At 40.2% G+C, this 17,838-nt stretch overlaps 1 protein-coding gene across 21 annotated transcripts in view; it reads right to left on the minus strand.

Annotated features, from left to right (window-relative positions):
- Window positions 1-17,838, minus strand: part of EPB41L2 (erythrocyte membrane protein band 4.1 like 2) — a 215,324-nt gene that overhangs the window by 69,157 nt on the left and 128,329 nt on the right. For all 21 annotated transcript variants that reach the window (XM_079938894.1, XM_079938884.1, XM_079938888.1 and 18 more), the window contains one exon: window positions 9,745-9,849. In XM_079938894.1, the coding sequence (XP_079795020.1) occupies window positions 9,745-9,849 (105 nt within the window). The remainder of the gene's footprint in view (window positions 1-9,744; window positions 9,850-17,838) is intronic.

The following is a 17,838-nucleotide window of genomic DNA, read 5'->3' on the forward strand; positions in this document are numbered from 1 at the left end:
ACCTCCAGTGCTGTGTCAAGGAGCAGCTCTAATTCTCCCCCGAGAAGAGAGCCTGGCATTCAGCTTCCCGGCCCTGCAGCAGCTGTCCATGCAACAGCTGGCTCCCAAATGGCGGGCTATCATGAGGCACAAGAATGAGAAAAACACATCATTCAGCCTCTGGCCCAGACAGGGGAGTGGCTGGGGGAGAGGGACGGAGAGTCAAAAGTGTTTTGGTATTTCGTCCAAGGATGTAACAACCACAGTAAGAAAAACTGAATCAGACACAACTCATGCCAAACTGAAAAGGAAAAATATCCCTCAGAACATAAGCACAGAAGAAAGAAGAGAGGGGAGGAGAAACTACTGGTCTTATTAAAGGCCTAGACACACCCCTTCCAAATCCCCAGTTTCACTGTGTGACAATTGGTATAGAGGTCTCTCACAGAACAGCAAAAAAAAAAAAAAAAAAAAAAAGACCTCTCTGTTCTCCGAGTAAGAGGGTGGAAGCAGCAGCATCTTCTGTAACCCCAAGAAGTAACCCTGTGTCCCAGCCACCCGGCACTGTCCATTCTCACATGAAGCACCAAAGCCTCATACAAGTCACCTGACAGTTTCTGCACAGCATGCAAAGAGTCAATCTGGCTCTGCAGACCCAGGAGTATGAGTAATAAGTTTCTGTGCACCAGCCAACCACATTCAGACTCGCTGTCATTCTCGGGCCACTTTCCACGACATTGCCAGGCACAATATCAAGACCAAAGCGGCTTATTCTCTTTTTGGATGGAGCCCATCCAAAAACTGAGCGGGCAGAGTTTACCTGATATGATCAAACAGCGGCAGCAGAGAGGATTTGTTGCATCCACTGACCTGGTTTGCCCTTTGGTACCCATCTGCTAACCACACCCACTTCCACACTGTGAACTCCATTCCCACCCAGGAGTAAGGAGGTCTTTGCAAGGCCAGGATAGACCATTATTCCCTGCGTCCTTCACAGGACTTGGCAGTTCTAGGCAACCAGTGTAAGTACTAAATTAATACCTGTTGGCTGGTGGCCCACTGCTTGTCTCCTCCCTTCCCATGCTATGATCAATTTAAAAGACCCCAGGTTATAGTATTTGTCTTAGGTTTATTTTTATTTGAATAATTAGCTCCAATGAGCACTCAGATCATGAGTGGGATACAATTTTATTGCCTAGGGTCATAAATTCCTAAGTAAAAAAAACAAAAATGCCTTAACATGACTTTTAAAAGAAATATCAGTCTATTATCCGCATTATCAATTATAAGTAAATAGTAGACATAAAACTTTTTAACAGATAAATAATAAAAATGAATTTCTTGGTTCTGACACTTGAGGAGTGCTGGGTGGATCAAGCAGACACAAAAAGATGGAAAAAGCCATCAGAGAATGACGTAAGTGCACACACTCACACACACCATGATAGCTTAGAGCGCACCATTCCCATTTTTTAAAGATTTGGCTGCCACATACATAGACTTTGGAATCAGAACTACATGGAGTCAAATTCTGGCTTTCCACCGACTCTGTGACCTTGGGCTCATTCCTTGTCTTCTTTAAGCCTCAGTTTCCTCACCCTCAAGATGAAGATCATATCATCTACCCCATGGGGTTGTTCTCTTCGAACATTCATTCAAACGCTTCCTGAGGAGTAAGTACACATGCAATGGACTTTATCTAGTGCCTTTAATAGTAGATGTTTTTTGGTAATGATAAAATTAAATTGTTCTATCACCTTTCAGTATATATCCCTTCTTCACATAATTTTTTATTTCCAAAGGAGATACATTATATATATTAAGGAAGTTACTATTTATGTGACTACTTCTACCCACAAAAAGTTAATAAATCAGACTCTGGATTCAAAAACTACGCTCACGGTAGTCATGGGCCAGATGAGATTAAAAATCAGACCCCTTCTCCTTAAAGAATCCTATCACAGGCTTCCAACAAAAGTAAATTAAAATTAAAATGTGGTCCTAGAATGTCAGTGTTATTAAATCACCTTAGAACATGAAATCAAGAGTCTGTGAATCAGTTGGGGGGAAAAATGTCACCTCTTTATCTTCATTAACCTTTAGCTGAAATTTAGCATTACTATTAATTATGAATGTAGGGGGAAAAACAAAAAAAACCTGGCTAGTATCAGCAGTGCCTTTAGCTTTGTCACTCACAGGAATCAAAACTATTTCCACAGCACATTAGAGTAGCTGCAGATCTAATATATCATTTATACTAATCGATATTTTTGAAATCACAGTAGGGATTAGCTATTGATGATGAATTTATCCCAATTTTTTAAATTAATATGTTGAGAATGTTATTTATTGGCTTCCTTTATAGGCCTGTTTTTTTATAATCATACATTTCAAACACTGTTCTGAGAAGCAGCCCACAGAACTCACTAGACTGTCAAAGGAATCTAGGCACAAAGAAAAAGTTAAAACCAAAAACCTGCCTTGGCAGGTTAGAGAAAAAATTTTTAACTAAGCAGCAAATAGCTATACACATTTTTTTTTTCACACTTAAGCCTTTCTGTCAGTTAATTAGAGAAGCTCCTTAATTCTGCTCTCTTACCCACTGAAAACCTGAGAGCGGAACAGTCCTGGTTAACACCAAGTCTTCTGGCATTTCCCTATGATATTTTCAATACTGGTTCTCAGAAAGTGTTAAATAAAGGTGATTCTCAATTATCTTCCAACAACAGAAACGTCTAGAAAAATATAAAAGTTTGATTATGAATCACTGTATTTATATTCATAGGATGTTGGTGTTAGAAAAAACCTCAGAGCCTATGGTCCAAATGTCCAGGCTGACTGCGAAGAGCCTCACTCCCACATAAGAGGCTATGAGTACCAGAACACTCCTGCCACCCGTGAGGACCTGGAACTCCTCACTGCTAACAAGCTTCTGAGTGGTGACAACGCTGCTGGGCCCGGCACCACCATTTGAGTAGTAGAACCAGAGATTTTTTGTGTGTGCAGAAACTCCTGTCTTTAATGGAAGTCAAATGCAGAGAGACGTTTTTCAAGTCCTTCAACTGGCTTGTCAGGAAGACCTCCAGTCTTCACTGGTTAAATATTCTAATTGTTGACGGCCTCCTGCAGAAAGCCCGAGCAGGTGACTGCTTCCTCCCCATCACACTGAACAGCTGTATCAAATAATGTCAGGACCCACAGTCTTTACTCCACAGAAGTGCTAACCACTTTCACCTGGCAGACATGAGCGCTCAGGCTCATCCACAAGCAGCATCTCATCAGCAGTCTGAACATGCAGCCAGCTGCCTGTCTTGGGCCACTGACCACACTGGATTTAGAAAACAACTCAAGATACAGTCACAAAATCTATCTTTTAATTCCCTCCCTCCCCAAGATATCTATCTCACCTAATTCTCCTTCAGGGTAGATGCTAAGACCCCAGAGTTAGAAGTTTTTAAAATGCCTAGCCATGCCTTCAAAATCGGTGCTTGTCAATTTTGCCAGGTGAGAGAAATCAAACTTAATCCAACACACACCCTATTACCAAATGTTAAAAGTAAAGAATAATTTTGTCTAAAATCTGCATTTTCCTTTAAGAATTTATAGCACTGGGGCTTCCCTTGTGGCGCAGTGGTTGAGAGTCCGCCTGCCGATGCAGGGGACGTGGGTTTGTGCCCCGGTCCGGGAGGATCCCACGTGCCGCGGAGCGGCTGGGCCTGTGAGCCATGGCCGCTGAGCCTGCGCATCCGGAGCCTGTGCTCCGCAACAGGAGAGGCCACAACAGTGAGAGGCCAGTGTACCGCAAAAAAAAAAAAAAGAATTTATAGCACTGAAGCAGATCCCCTTTATTATACCTCTGTCTAAATTAAGTCTAAGAACACTGCCATCACGTTGGTGTTAGCAGAAACCTTACAGGCCCTCTGTTACATTGAAACATTCACTATGCATCTGGGAGAACATGATTCCAACACCTGTCTGCGGTATTATAAGGTGTAACTGGATTGGATATAGAATTTTATTAAAGAATAGTTTATATGTGACAAACAGTTTAATACGAGAGTTTTTAATTCTAGTTTCTGGGGGAGGAAATGGTCAGAGAAATGCGTTAACCAATTTTCATAAAGTTAGCTGTGGATATCAACTACACTTCAAACAAGCTCCCCTTTCAATATGACTTGAAGCAAAATGACATTAAAATCCCTGGGCCAGATGCCAAACTCTGTTAACATCAAAAATTCAAGACAATATTTTCCCTTTAAAGATAGTCCAAAATCCTTAATGATGGTTCCATTTAGACATGAATACAAGAACTACATGGACTGGGAATTCTGTGTATAAAAGAAAAACAGGTTGCTTGATTTCACATATTTCTAACAAAATTTTCCATAGTAAAGTTTACATGAGTTCTCTACAGACATTAAAAAGTTCTAACACTAATAATGACATATGTTCATACTCAAGAGTAAAGTGGAAGGCTTCCAACCATGAGAGACACACAGCACTACACTAAAATAAGATGAGATATTCCTTTCCATGGAAAATTTTCATACAAATAACCATGGCTTTACATTATAATATCTTGAAATGATCAGTGACTGAAAACATCCATAAATACAGATAATATTCAGCATTTTAAAAAGCAGTTTAAATTCCTATTTCCTATAGTATCCTATTGTTGAAATTGCATGAGCTGAGTTGGTGCAATAGTAATAATTTTCTATGGAAAAAAAGGACACAATACAAATCTATATTTGAAAAATAAGAGTTCTTTAGCCCAGACATCTTGAGGACTGGATTTTGTCTACATAAGCAAGAAGGAATAAAACAACATATATACAACACAAGAGTTACAAAGGCAAATCAGATTATATATGAATGATTAAATATATTGCCAATCACATGTGAGCACTGATTTCCTGAAAAGTGAGTATTTCAGAAAGGACACCCTGCTGTTTATTCTCCCACTGTTCTATAGTTAAAGCCTAGATAACAAAGTGTGTGCCTAATTTTCTGAGCATTTTCATCTCGAATTTTGTAAGAGAAACTACAGAGTAAAATAAGGAATTATGAGTTCCCTGTTTAGTATTAGCTTTTTTGTCAATGAGAACCTTATGGAGAACCCCTCCAAACTTAACCTTATCTTAATAGTCTCTGCCCTAATGACCTTAGCCTCTCCTTGACCTCAGCCATCCCTTTTCATAGCTGAACACTCAGTCATGTCACCACACAGAGTTCTCCACCTCATTAGATGTCACTGTTCCATTCTCAGATGCAATCATTTCCTCTTTTAAGTCTTCTAGCCAGTTATTCTCACTGTACCTGCCTGTCGACTTCTTTGGACTTTCATCCCTTGGTCCCAGCCATTTTCACCCAGCCTATCAGCCCATTTCAGCTTCAGTTATGTTCCTGTGATCCTATGAATAATCAGCTTGACAACCTGTGCATCAGGATCTCCAGTTTTCTCAATCTTTTGCCCTCTTAACCATAACCACCGTGAACATAACCAACTCCCCTTTAATACCCCACTTCTCCACTGTTATACCCAGGGTGCAGAGAGCAATTAGAGAAGCACACAACAATGTATTCTGCTGCCATCACAGTTCTATGATCTCCAGTCTCAGCCGGACGGTCAACAGCAATCCACATCTCTCCTAAATCATTGGCTCATCTACTTTCACTACCACAACCTCAACTGAGGCTACTTTTGTGCTTTGGGTGAGCAGACCTGCTCATATTCCCTCTCTCAGACCTTTTTAAAGGCAAGACTGGTTGTCTTACATCACTGTGTCAGCCTATCAGTGACTAATCATTTTCCTTAGGATAAAGGAGATCTCCCAAGCCTTGAAATACAGACATATAGCCTAGATAGCCCTGCATAATCTGACCCCTTATCAACACCCAGTCTCCCCCCATTAACCACAACAGATATCTTTCCATTTAGCAAGCAGTCAGCTATTCCTGCCCAGGGCCCTGTGTGTGTGCTTCCCATGTCCCTTCGCCCAAAGCCCACTCACGCTTCAGATCTCTCTTTAAGCATCATTTCTCTCCTAAAAAGTCTTCCCCGTTAATAACCTGAATCTTTCCTGTAGAACAGTAATCAAAGTTTAGTAACTGTGTAATTCAGGTTTTTTTAACTCGGTCTTCTCAACTAGGACTAAGTGGGGACATCCATGAAGGCAGGGTCTGTGTCTTAATTATTTACTGCTAGAGTTGCAGAAGTACACTGGTTTGCACACAGGTAGTATTTTTTTAATTGTGGTAAAAAACACGTAACATAAAAATTTACCCTCTTAACCAATTGTTTGTGTACAGTTCAGTAGCGCTAACTATATCACATTGTTATGCAACAGATTCTAGAACTTCTCCATCTTGCAAAACAAACTATACCTATTGAACAACAACTTCCCATTTTCTCCTCCCCCCACTCCCAGGCAACCACAATTTTACTTTGTTTCCATGGGTTTGACTAAGGATACCTCAGATAAGGGACTCATACAGTACTTGTCTCTTTGTGACTAACTTCACTCAATATAATATCCTCTAGGTTCATCCATGTTATAGGATGAACAAGATTTCCTTCTTTTGCGGGCCTCTCACTGTTGTGGCCTCTCTCGTTGCGGAGCACAGGCTCCGGACGCACAGGCTCAGCGGCCATGGCTCACGGGCACAGCCGCTCCGCGGCATGTGGGATCTTCCCGGACCGGGGCACGCACCCGTGTCCCCTGAATCAGCAGGCAGACTCTCAACCACTGCGCCACCAGGGAAGCCCAAGATTCCCTTCTTTAAGGCTCAATAACATTCCATTCACCACACCTTGTATATGCCACATTTCGTTTATCCAATTCATCCATCAAGAAACATTTGGGTTGCTTCTATCTCTTGGCTATTGTAATACTGCAATGAACACAGGTGTGCAAATGTCTCTTCAAGATCCTGCTTTCAATTCTTTTGGATATATACCCAGAAGATTGCTAGATCACTTGGTAATTCTACTTATAATTTTTTGAGTAACCTCTTTACTGTTTTCCTAATAGCTGCACCATACTACCTTCCCATCACCAGCGCATAGGGATTCCAATTTTTTCACATCCTCGGCAACACTTGTTATTTTCTGGGGTTTTTGTTTTGTTCTTTTATAGTGGCCATCTTAATGGGTGTGAGATGGCACACAGGTGGTATTTTAAAAATATTTGATAATGTCTAGATATACAGATGTTACACAGATAAAAGGTAAGGCCTCTACCCTTAAGAAGTTCCTAGAGCAATGGGGAGAAAGACTGATAAACAAATAAGGTTTGTGCTAAATGTCTACATGACTGAACTGTCAACTCAATCCTTGAGTTGGGGGCAGGAGGGATGGTGATGGAAAACAGTCAAGGAAAATCTCACAGAGTAGGATACCTAAGTTGGATCTTAAGGAAGAGTGGACATTCAGATACCAAACAAATGAGAAGGATATTCCAATTGTAAGGGATAGTATGTTCAAGCAGGTATAGTACGGACTGGCAAAGCTCCCCTTAGGAGAGAAATTTGGAGTGTGTTCAATACGGACTGTATGTGAGAGGTTACTGAGAAATGGAGGTAAAGAAGTGGACACAAGTCACATGACCAGGACTGTAATTCACACTAAGAGGGTTAGACTGTATCCATTAAATGGTTTGAAGCCAATGAGTGCCAAGATGGGATATGCCTTCTCGAGAGTTCAATCTAGCAGCAAGGTGAAGAATGATCACAGAGGCCTGAGACTGGACAGTTAGACCAGTTAGGAGGCTAATAAAATAGTCAAAGCAAGAGATGACAGGAGCCTAAACCAAAGCAAGAACCGTGCACAAAGAGAACCAGAAGAGGGATGTTAGCAGGTAGAAAAGACAGAACTTGTATAAAAAGTAGAAGGAACCACTCCTCACTCTTCAGGGAACTTCTTAAATGAAGTTTAAGAGGAAGATGAGGCGTTTGCTTTAAGACAACTGAGTGTAGTGTCCAGTAGGCAGTAAAGTATATGAGTCTGAGATTCAGGTGAAAGACACGTATTAGACATATAAGAGTCAGCAAAATAAAAAATAGTGAATCCTTCTACCTAAGCACCGCTCTTTCTCACGCAAATCTACTGTTCCAGAAATACCGTATGTCTTAATATAGCATATCCTATTTCTACTAACAGAACATGTTATTCTACATATTCTACAACATATTAGATGGTCTTCCTTTTTTAAAAAGATTAAAGGCTCCTGTGAATGTACCAAAATGTAATCGCAGAAAAAGTGGGTAATGACAGCCAAGTTTCCATCACTTTCTCTTTTGCAGCTCTGAGGGCCAACAGAGGGCACATGGCTGCAAACATTGTCAAGACTACCTTGTAATTTAAAGTCTAAAAAGAGCACCCAGTTTATTTAGTCGAACGTCTACTATGTTATTACTTCTAAGAAAAGTGCTCTAAACAGAGCTCTGATGAGAACGCTCACACACTATTCAGCAGGCCCGCATGCAATTTAATGGTCTTTAGTTTAATTGTAGAATTAAACCACCAATTAGGTATCAAAGGTTTCAAACTAAGTAAGTTGAGAAAATTTAATTTATATATAATTATCACTCTTAGTACCCTACATTTCATTACCAGGATGTATAAATACAAATAATGATGGCATGCGGGCAAATAAAATTTACAGCCTATATCCATCTACCAACTGACTGTGATGTGAATGTTAGGCGCTGGGAAGTGCACTGTGACCAAGTGCCCTATGCATCCTCAGACAGAACGATCACAGTGCATCTGCCCACAGCCACCATCTAACAGACTTAAAAGGGCTTCACTTTAGGGTGCAACCCTCCTTCCACCATGTGAGGACACCATGAGAAGGCCCTGTCCACGAGCCGGGAAGGGGGCCCTCACCAGACACTGAATTGGCTGGCACCTTGATTCTGACCGTCCGAGGCTCCCCAGCTATGAGAAACACATGTGTGCTGTTTATAAGCCACTCAGTCTACGGTAGTTTATTACAAAAGCCCAAACTGACTAAGACACAAGGCTAGAGGTTAAAGTCTGGTTAATTGCCAGAACTGGTAAATATTTCTCTCTTTAATATGTTTATGAAACGGAGAAGCCCTGAAGGTCCCTGGAATTAGCATCAAGCATTAGAGCACTCTGATGATCCTGCTTAGTAGTAGCTTGGGAAATTCCTGGAGCAGAAACAATCTCAACACACTCCCGGTGCCAGGCAGATCTCCACAGGGTCCTGGCTGGTCAACTCTACCACCTGAGTCAGGCGGGGCCCTGCCTTTCTTTTGGCCCCCAATAACCCACACCACAGGGCAAGGAACACCTTCACCCCACACAACCACTAATCTGTTCAGCAAGGCAAACACTCTCTCCAGACAAGTACAAATGGGTTTCCCTTGACATTTCTTCCAATATGCCTCCTTCCCTGCTTTTCAGACAAGCTTAATTCCTAGCATACAGGGGAATTCAAGAGCTAAAAATTCAACATAAAAATTTTAAAACCGGTTCTTTCAGTTTCTAACAATTAACGTAGTATAAGATATTCCATTCTGTCTGCTTACGATATAAGTAGAAAAGCATACAAACACACAACAGCAAAAAGTTATACATGAAAACACAAGTTTTCAATCTTTCCAAATTTCTCCCATGAACATAAAATATGTCATAGTAAAAACATAAAATAAGTTATTTGAAAGCTAAATCTTACACAGGTTACCCACAGTATTTTTCTAAGATGATATAAACAAACTTGAAATAACTCCACTTACTTTCTGCTCAGGGTTCTCCTGAAACACAAGTCCAAAGTAGTCCTTCTCCAAGAGATTGAGATGTTCACACACTCTGTCAAATAACACTTGTCCCTTAGCACGTTTCTGAGGAAAAAGAACAATATCTTTACTTTTCAAGCACTAATGAGTCTGTGAGTACTGTAAACCAAGGGCATCATATCAGATAACATTATTTAGCATAAATTAATATGAAATATTTATATTCCAATCCTCTTTTATAACAATACCGAAAAGTGATTCATAACTTTTTCACTTTAGACTCCCCCAACACACACATAAAGCATAAATTCTAAAACGGAAGCACGATCAGCCTCTATGCTTTACTGTTACTCCATGTCAATATTTCAAAAACTAAAAAAAGTAAAATGCTAAGAGTTCACTTATTCGTTTTCAAATAGTTCAAAAATATGTCCAAGCTGCCTCCCTCAGTTCCTCAAGATGGCTCATGTCACGTCTACAAGGTATACTCTCCCCAGGAAAATCATTTAGCTCCATTCCTCAATGTATCCTAACACGATTCATCCCATCAGCACTTAGGTTTGATTTTTTTTTTTTTTTTGCGGTACGCGGGCCTCTCACTGTTGTGGCCTCTCCTGTTGAGGAGCACAGGCTCCGGACACACAGGCTCAGCGGCCATGGCTCACGGGCCCAGCCGCTCCGCGGCATGTGGGATCTTCCTGGACCGGGGCACGAACCCGTGTCCCCTGCATCGGCAGGCAGACTCTCAACCACTGCGCCACCAGGGAAGCCCCTGGGTTTCATTTTTGTTCCAAGATATTTGTAGAGTAGAAATTATGTTTTTCAATACAAGCTACACTCTTTCTCAAGAATGATTCACTCTTTAGAACAAATCTTAAAAATATAAGGGAAAGGGACTGAGACAATAAATCAGCTGTCTCTAAGGATTTAACCTATTTTTGCCTTGCTTTGTTGTGTTTTATTTTTTTTTAATTGAAGAAGCTGCTATCAACAGAGATACAAAAGCCTGTGACAGCCATAGAAGAAAAGCTCATTATTTAATCAATGGCAAAACATAAAGTGGTGACTCCAACTAAGATGCATGGCCCTGGGAACCCCCAACTGCAACGTCAGGTTAGACACACGCCTCCCTGCCCTGCGTGGATATAAGCAACCCGTGGACTGAGAGTGAGAAAGGAACAAGCCAGCAGACTTGTTCATCTTCAAGATGAATGCCCTCACACTATCAAAATGTCTACTAGTTAGTTCATCCAGTGTGTGAAAATGAATGTTTCCCACACAAACATCTTTAAAAATGGAACAAGATATAAAAGACATTTCATTTTCAAATCAGGACAACTCTGATAAGGGGTTTCAAAAGATAAAGTCTTCACAGAAACTCAGTTCAAGAGTGTGTTTCTCTCCTCTAATCTTTTCTTCCTCCTCTTGTTAAACCACAGGTAAGAAATCCATGCCTGAAGGACCTGTGAGGGAGAATCTGCAACTTTTATTATCAAACATTTTATATAGTAACTTTTTTTTATTAAAAGGTGGAATTACATTAAATAGCAGAGGGAAAAGGGAGAATGCCACACAGATTACATTATTTCAACATTTCAAGAAACGTGCTATCCACACCACTACAGATTCATGACTCAGTACATGTAAAACAGATATGTGTTTATGTGTCCACATATTTAAGTACGTGCAAATAATACTGTAGTAAATAAGAGTACTGGGCTCCGGATTCCAAATACCAATGTTTTAAATACCTTTCCATTATTTATAATCTATGTGACCAGGGGCAAGACACTTAACTTCTATTTGCCTTAATTTGTACATCTGTGAAATGGGGATAACAGAATATACCACACAGGATGTGGTAAGTACTCAATGAGTTATAATACATAATGAGAGCTTAGAACAGTGTGTGGCACACAGTAAGGGTTTAACCAAGATTGGCTCTTATTATTATAAGCTGGAGAGCTTTATAACGTGAAAAATGACTAACTTCACTTACCTGAAATTTTGTGTTGAACTTTTAAAATGAAAGGTTCTGAATTTCACTATCTGGTCTGCATGCGATGATTAATCTAAATAATTAAGAATGAGTTTGGAGGTATTTTAAATTAACTTTATGAGGAGAAGGTGACTCATATCATGGTTGTTACTTTCTTAAATGTGCAGTAAAATCCATTATCTCTTCTTCGTAAGAGCCTGGAGTAGATGTGAGGAGATTTGGTTGCAAACAACAGCAAAGAATATTTCAAAGGTAATCAATAACCTACGATAGACTTCACTTTCTCTGACATTAATTTCAACAACATTGTTCACGCCTCAATCTCCAGTGAGTAGAATACCCAGCATAATAGGTGCTTGTTGAAGCTACTAAAAATACAATATTACAGTGTACTCTGTGTGACATACTTATTTCAAATGACGTGACATTTACCTACTCAGCCTCATAGTGACTGACCACAGTTATAATTTCAGTGCCTACTTTGTAATTAGGAAGTGTCCTTATCTAAGACAACAAAGGGAGAAAACTATTACAGCTCTTGCCGCATCTATTTGTTCATCACACACTATGCATTTATAATGAGGTAGAAATGAGTCACAGAAGATATTCTATCTACTATAAAGCAGAGATTATCTTCTTATTTAGAAAGACACTAAGAACTCGATGGACGCTTATATAAGAAGTTGGCCTTTAATCAGATATAGTTTCCAAACAAACTTATTACTTCTAGGAAACCTCTGACTAAACGACAACTACTTTCAAATAAGCTAACTACTGAAATTGATTCGCCGTAGAAATCATGGAGAAACATGACAGCGTCGAAGGAGATTCATGCTATTTTGTTTGGTTGTAATGCTATTTGAAATTAGGGTAAAAAGGAGAGTCAAAACAACTTATGTCTATACATACATACCTCAGTTCAAAGAGAAAAACACATTCTGACATTGGCTTACAGTCGATTTTTATTAATAAATCATACTTCCTCACTGGTTTCCATTTCAAAAATAGAAACATGCTCTCATGGACAGCATTCCCCTAAAAGATGAAAACATCCGCAAAGCTCACCATCGCAATCTGGTGCTGGTACCGCTAGGCAGCAGAGGGAGGACGCGTCCGCATGGGGCTGCAGTCAGACTCAGTCCCTCCCTCATTCGACGTTGTGTAAGCTGTTTACTATTACTGGACGAGTGTGACCATGGGCGAACCACTTAGTCTCCTTAACTGTAAGATGAGATTGCAGCTCTCTCACAGCTCACTGTGAGGGTCAAATTAACTCAGTAAGAGAGTGTATGTCAAAGTGCCACACCAAGGGCTTCCCTGGTGGCGCAGTGGTTGAGAGTCCGCCTGCCGATGCAGGGGACACGCGTTCGTGCCCCGGTCCGGGAAGATCCCACATGCCGTGGAGCAGCTGGACCCGTAAGCCATGGCCACTGAGCCTGCGCATCCGGAGCCTGTGCTCCGCAATGGGAGAGGCCACAACAGTGAGAGGCCCTTGTACCGCAAAAAAAAAAAAAAAAAAAAGTGCCACACCAAGTGCCTCACTCAATCACAGCTGAATTCTCTTCCCAACTGACTTTCATTAGCCCACATCTAACAAACACCAAAGTATCTTCTAGATGCTCAGACTGCCCCTCTATGATTCTCTCCTTCCCTTCTCCAGGAAATAGATATTTTAAATGCTTGATAAGATCTTAACTACACACACGTATTACTTAAGCTTCCATTCAGCATCTCCACCCTCAATGAACTCAGAGACTGGCTGGGAAGACAAAAAAGCAACAATACTATGAGCCATGAGGCGTGTACTGAAAGATGCACGTACAAAGTGCATGGAGGAACACCAAGCATGGAATGGTAACAGCATCTGAGAAATAGCATAGCTTTGGGTGTACGCAACTTTTCTATAAGCCTAAATTTATTTTTAAATAAAAAGTTATCCAAAAAAAAAAGAAATATCATAGCTTCACCAAGACTGTGGCATCTGAAATGAATCTTAAACAAGGAAATGATCTTTTAAGATAAAGTAATAGCATATTCAAAAGAACTTACTTTTCACTTTGGATGTTTATAAAGTCTGACAGAACCAGTTTCTATTCAAAAGATACTGAAGGTTACAGAACGATGAACTCTCAGATGACCACAAGGGCTTGCCAGGCTAAAAAGCTCCACATATACTAATTCTGTATCTAATATATATCAGTTCCTATGTTAAGACATGAGGAAAGAACCATAAATAAGACACATATGGTCTCAGGAAGTTTACATTAGAATGGTAGACACAGAAAATAAAAAGGAAACCTACCCCCCCCCAAAAAAAGTCCTATGAATCTACCCCTCTAGACTGAACTAGGTACCTGGCCAACTTGTCCAAACAACACTGACCAGTGGCCTATGAGATATAAGAGCTCTACCGAACGACAATGTCTTACTCTGGGGATAAAGATTACCAGATACAACCTCATCTTCCTTCAGGGTGTTTAAATACAAGATAGATACACACACACACAGAGCCACAGAGTGTGTAAACACAGAGGCAGAGCCCGTGAGAAGGCAGTATGCAGAAGCCAAGGGTATCAGGGGGCAGACTTATATTTGCCAAAGTATGCTCTATTGTTCCCATTGGTCCCGTGAGATGCTTCACATATATACCCAAATCCCCCAAAAAGGGAACAGAGTGGGACAAGGAAAATTCTGCCTAATGTACACATCTACTGAGCATCAAAACTCCTATTTGCATATAAGATACCCCGAGAAGCTCTATGGTGGAAAAAAAAAAACAACTTGTTTATCATCATTCAACCTGATGTTTACCAAAATTATTTGGCTAAATAAACTACTATCTTTCTTTAATACAACACTTATTAACTTATTCCACAGCAGAATTACTGATCTACAGACACTACCTCAAGAAACGAGAGAGAGAAAAATTACCATGACATGGCCCTCAAGCAGATTTGGAGACTACTGTTAATAACATTATCTTTTTTATTCCAAAATGACACAAGAGAGAATTCAGTTTAAACTGGTCTAGGATTGGAGTACCCAAATGTCTGGCTAAAGCAAATGATTCCCATAGATAAAAATCTCAACAAGTATAATCAAAAAAAATCAAAAACACATAAGAAAACCAGTTACTATTATTGAACATTAGACACGATTATCAGAATCAGATATTCAGAGACTGTAGACAATGGAATTATCAACTACAGAACACAAAATTAGTATGTCTTTATATGCTGAAAGAAATAAATGAATATTTTAAAATATCAAGGAAAAAGCAACTATCTAAAAGCAGATTCTGAAAAGAACCAATTAGAACATCTGGAAATAAAGCTATACTAATTAAATTATAATCCAAATGGACAGGGCTTGATACAGTTAAAGAGAAAACTGGTGAACTGGTAGATCTGAAAAAGTTATCCAGAATACAGCACAGACAAACACTATGAAAGAAATTCACAGACATGTAAGATAGAAGAAGGGGTCCATATATACCTCCCCAGAATTCTACATGAAGACAACAGAATAAGGGAGAGGCAATGTTAAAAGAGTAATGGCTGATAAATGCTAAAAGTCTCAAATTAAGAAAACCCAATGGATTTCTAGCCAGATAAAATAAAACCCATTAACCTACAATCACTTTACTCCATTAACTATTTACACACATTAACATTCAAAAGATTTTGGCATGCATTATTTTAAAATAATAGACATTATAAAGCCATCAAGACAAGAAGGAAAGAAACATGAGATAGGGAATAACAAGGAGTAGAGAAAGAAAATTGTAACAGAAAACCCAGAGAAGTTATTTTTTAAAAACCTAAAACTGATCTGCCTTGTAAGCTAATTCAGAAAGGCAAACAAAATAGTACATTTCTCCTTATCTCATAAAGAAAACACATCAGGGCTTCCCTGGTGGCGCAGTGGTTGAGAGTCCGCCTGCCGATGCAGGGGACACGGGTTCGTGCCCCGGTCCGGGAAGATCCCACATGCCGCGGAGCGGCTGGGCCCGTGAGCCATGGCCACTGAGCCTGCGCGTCTGGAGCCTGTGCTCCGCAACGGGAGAGGCCACAACAGTGAGAGGCCCTTGTACCGCAAAAAAAAAAAAAAAAAAAAAAAAAAAATCAAATACTCAGGAGGCATATTAAATGATATACATTAAATGGACCAAGTTATTACATTTTATAAGTATTAATCTGTAATCAAACTTGCCTGAGTGTGCTCTGACAGCAATAAGACCCAGTGGCTCACAACTTTTCTGCCTTCATGCTGTTCACAACTCACTCCATAAATAAAAATTCTCATCATTTGGGAAAGAGGAACCAAGACACAAATCATAATGCAAGTACATAAAAATATGTGTGTGTTGCTGGGGGGGGGGGGGGCAGCGGTAATCCCCCCTGGTGGCAGTGGTTAGGACTCCACGCTTCCACTGCAGCGGGTATGAACTAAGATCCCACATGCTGTGCAGTGTGGCAAAAAAAAAATGTGTCGGGGCATGCATGTGAAATTGTTCCTTCTCCTCTCCCAGATTCTGGTACCTACCACCTTTCACGAGAATCTTCAAGTCTCAACAGTTTCCTAGAAAGGTACCACAGCAGAATGGTAGTAACATAGATTTGAACGCCAGCCCCACCTCTTAACAGCTCTGTAACCTCAGGCAAGTTACTTAACTTCATTTTGTCTCTGTTTCCTCTCTTTAAAATAAAAATATTCACCTTACGATGATGATCAGAGAATTACATGAAGTATATTTAAAGTACTTTAAAATGTCTGGCACATTACATGAATGCACTAAAAGGCAGCTGAAAGCACAGGACCTTTCTGAGCTGTTCTAAAATAATAATTGATTTTAAATATCATTATAAAGAGCTTTCACAGTTATTTCATCCAATCTCATTTCACAATAAGAAAACTGAGGTTAGAGAGAGCTTAACTGCTCTAACTTTTCAGTCTCATTCCCTGAATTTCTCTTAAAGCAGGCATCCCCAACTCCGGGCCACACAGCAGGAGGTAAGCAGCAGGCAAGGGAGCAAAGCTTCATCTGCCGCTCCCCATTTCATGCATTGCCACCTGAACCAGCCGCACCCCCATCCCCGACCCTGTTTGTGGAAAAACTGTCTTCCACAAAACTGAGCCCTGCTGCCAAACAGGTTGTGGACCACTGTTTCGAAGAACTGAATTCTTATCTGCAATATACATAAACATTAGTACTCTACATTTCTATCCAAGAAGGCAATTTTCTCCTATTATCATTGCTTTGATTTTTTATAAACAGCTTGAATTCTAATGCATGGAAGGACTACAAACACACATTTGTCAACCAAGCAGAACACACAGATATTTTGCTTTACAATGTGCACCTAAGATACCAGTACATGTAGCTAGTTCATTAGTTGTCATAGCTGCCTGTCCCAGACAAAAAGGTCTACTAACTCGCCAAGGTATACTCTAAATTTCTTTCCTACCTTTATTTCCAACTGTTGAAACCTGACGTCTAGACAAATCTCCAAATTCTCCTTCTCTGTGAAGCCTATTCCAAGCTCCCAATATTCACCTTTCTCCTTCAGGCACTTTATTTCACATCTATGCTGCTTAGTCTTAAATCCTACTCCCTTTTTTTTTTTTAACCTCTTAATTGGAAGTATAATTGTTTTATAATGGTGTGTTAGTTTCTGCTGTATAACAAAGTCAATCAGCTATACATATATATATATATCCCCATATCTCCTCCCTCTTGCGTCTCCCTCCCACCCTCCCTATCCCACCCCTCTAGGTGGACACAAAGCACGGAACTGATCTCCCTGTGCTATGTGGCTGCTTCCCACTAGTTACCTATTTTACATTTGGTAGTGTATATACGTCCATGCCACTCTCTCACTTCATCCCAGCTTACCTTTCGCCCTCCCCATATCCTCATGTCCATTCTCTACGTCTGTGTCTTTATTCCTGTCCTGCCCCTAGGTACTTCAGAACCATTCTTTTTTTAGATTGCATATATATGTGTTAGCATACGGGACTTGTATTGCTCTTTCTGATCGACTTCACTCTGTATGACAGTCTCTAGGTCCATCCACCTCACTACAAATAACTCA

Source organism: Stenella coeruleoalba (assembly GCF_951394435.1).
Source record: "Stenella coeruleoalba genome assembly, chromosome: 12".
In the NCBI taxonomy this organism is placed as follows: Eukaryota; Metazoa; Chordata; class Mammalia; order Artiodactyla; family Delphinidae; genus Stenella; species Stenella coeruleoalba.